The 1080-nt window shown below is 39.4% G+C and overlaps 1 protein-coding gene across 1 annotated transcript; it reads right to left on the bottom strand.

The window, feature by feature from the left end:
- Positions 1–338: 338 nt before the first annotated feature.
- On the bottom strand, positions 339–1027 carry LOC112092602 (5-methyltetrahydropteroyltriglutamate--homocysteine methyltransferase-like; the record flags this gene model as incomplete). The annotated part of the gene is made up of 2 exons (XM_024169153.1): positions 339–707; positions 826–1027. Coding segments are annotated over 2 exons (571 nt in total), but the record flags the coding sequence as incomplete, so codon positions are not given.
- Positions 1028–1080: the final 53 nt, after the last annotated feature.

The raw sequence follows: 1080 nt of genomic DNA, 5'->3' as shown, positions 1-1080 counted from the left end.
AAAAAAAAAAACACACTAAAGAACGGAGAACTTCAAAAGTCAATAGTATAAAATGCACAAACTCGAAATGATATTTTCTTCATTTATCATCGATCAAATACACTTAAGCAGCTTGATGCCTTTAAAAGAGATGAGGAGGCAGCGGCCCAAAAATACAAACTATAAAATGAACCGAGAAAAAGGGGAAAAAAGAAATAAATTGCCCTCAAGAGCATATTAGGCAACTAAATATTCCATCACACAATTATTAGACCAATAAGAGAAGACTTTTTTTTTGTTTTTTTGTTTTTGCTTGTCATCTTTCCCAATTCAATCCACAGCCTTTTTCCTCACATCACTCACTTGGCACTGGCGAGCTGGGTGCGGAGGAGCTTGGCGGCATCGACCATGTTCTTGAGTGCTGGCTTGACTTCAGAGTATTTGCGAGTCTTGAGACCACAGTCGGGGTTAACCCATAAAATGTTGGTCTCAAGCACGGCAAGCATCTTGTTGATGCGGTCAGCAATCTCTTCAGTTGATGGTATTCTAGGAGAGTGGATGTCATACACACCCGGCCCAATTCCAGCACCATACTTCACTCCCTCACGGAAGACAGACAGAAGCTTCTCATTGGAACGCGAGTTCTCAATGGTGATCACATCAGCATCCATGTCGATGATTGAGTGGATAATGTCGTTGAAGTTGGAGTAGCACATGTGAGTGTGGATCTGTATGCGGGTTACAAATATTAGATTCATCCAAATAATTCAACATGGTAAATAGATTTTTTTAAAAAAATAAAAAATAAAAAATAAAAGCAAAAATCAAATTGTGGAGGAATATTACCTGTGTAGTGTCCTGGATGCCACAGTTGGTGATCCTGAAGGAGTGGACAACCCAATCCAAGTAGAAAGCTTGCTCAGACTTCCTAAGAGGCAAACCTTCTCTCAAAGCAGCCTCATCAATTTGGATCACATTGATACCAGCCTTCTCAAGATCCTCCACTTCATCCTTGATAGCCAAAGCAATTTGGTAGCAGGTTGCAAATCTGCACATAGAAAAATAATCATTTTAAACTATTTCTGATAAAAGAATCAACCA

The sequence above is a fragment of the Morus notabilis genome, unplaced genomic scaffold (genome assembly GCF_000414095.1).
Source record: "Morus notabilis unplaced genomic scaffold, ASM41409v2 Scaffold3701, whole genome shotgun sequence".
NCBI lineage: Eukaryota > Viridiplantae > Streptophyta > Magnoliopsida > Rosales > Moraceae > Morus > Morus notabilis.
The sequence above is the reverse complement of the archived record's forward strand: the minus strand, read 5'-3'. Positions and strand labels throughout refer to the sequence as shown.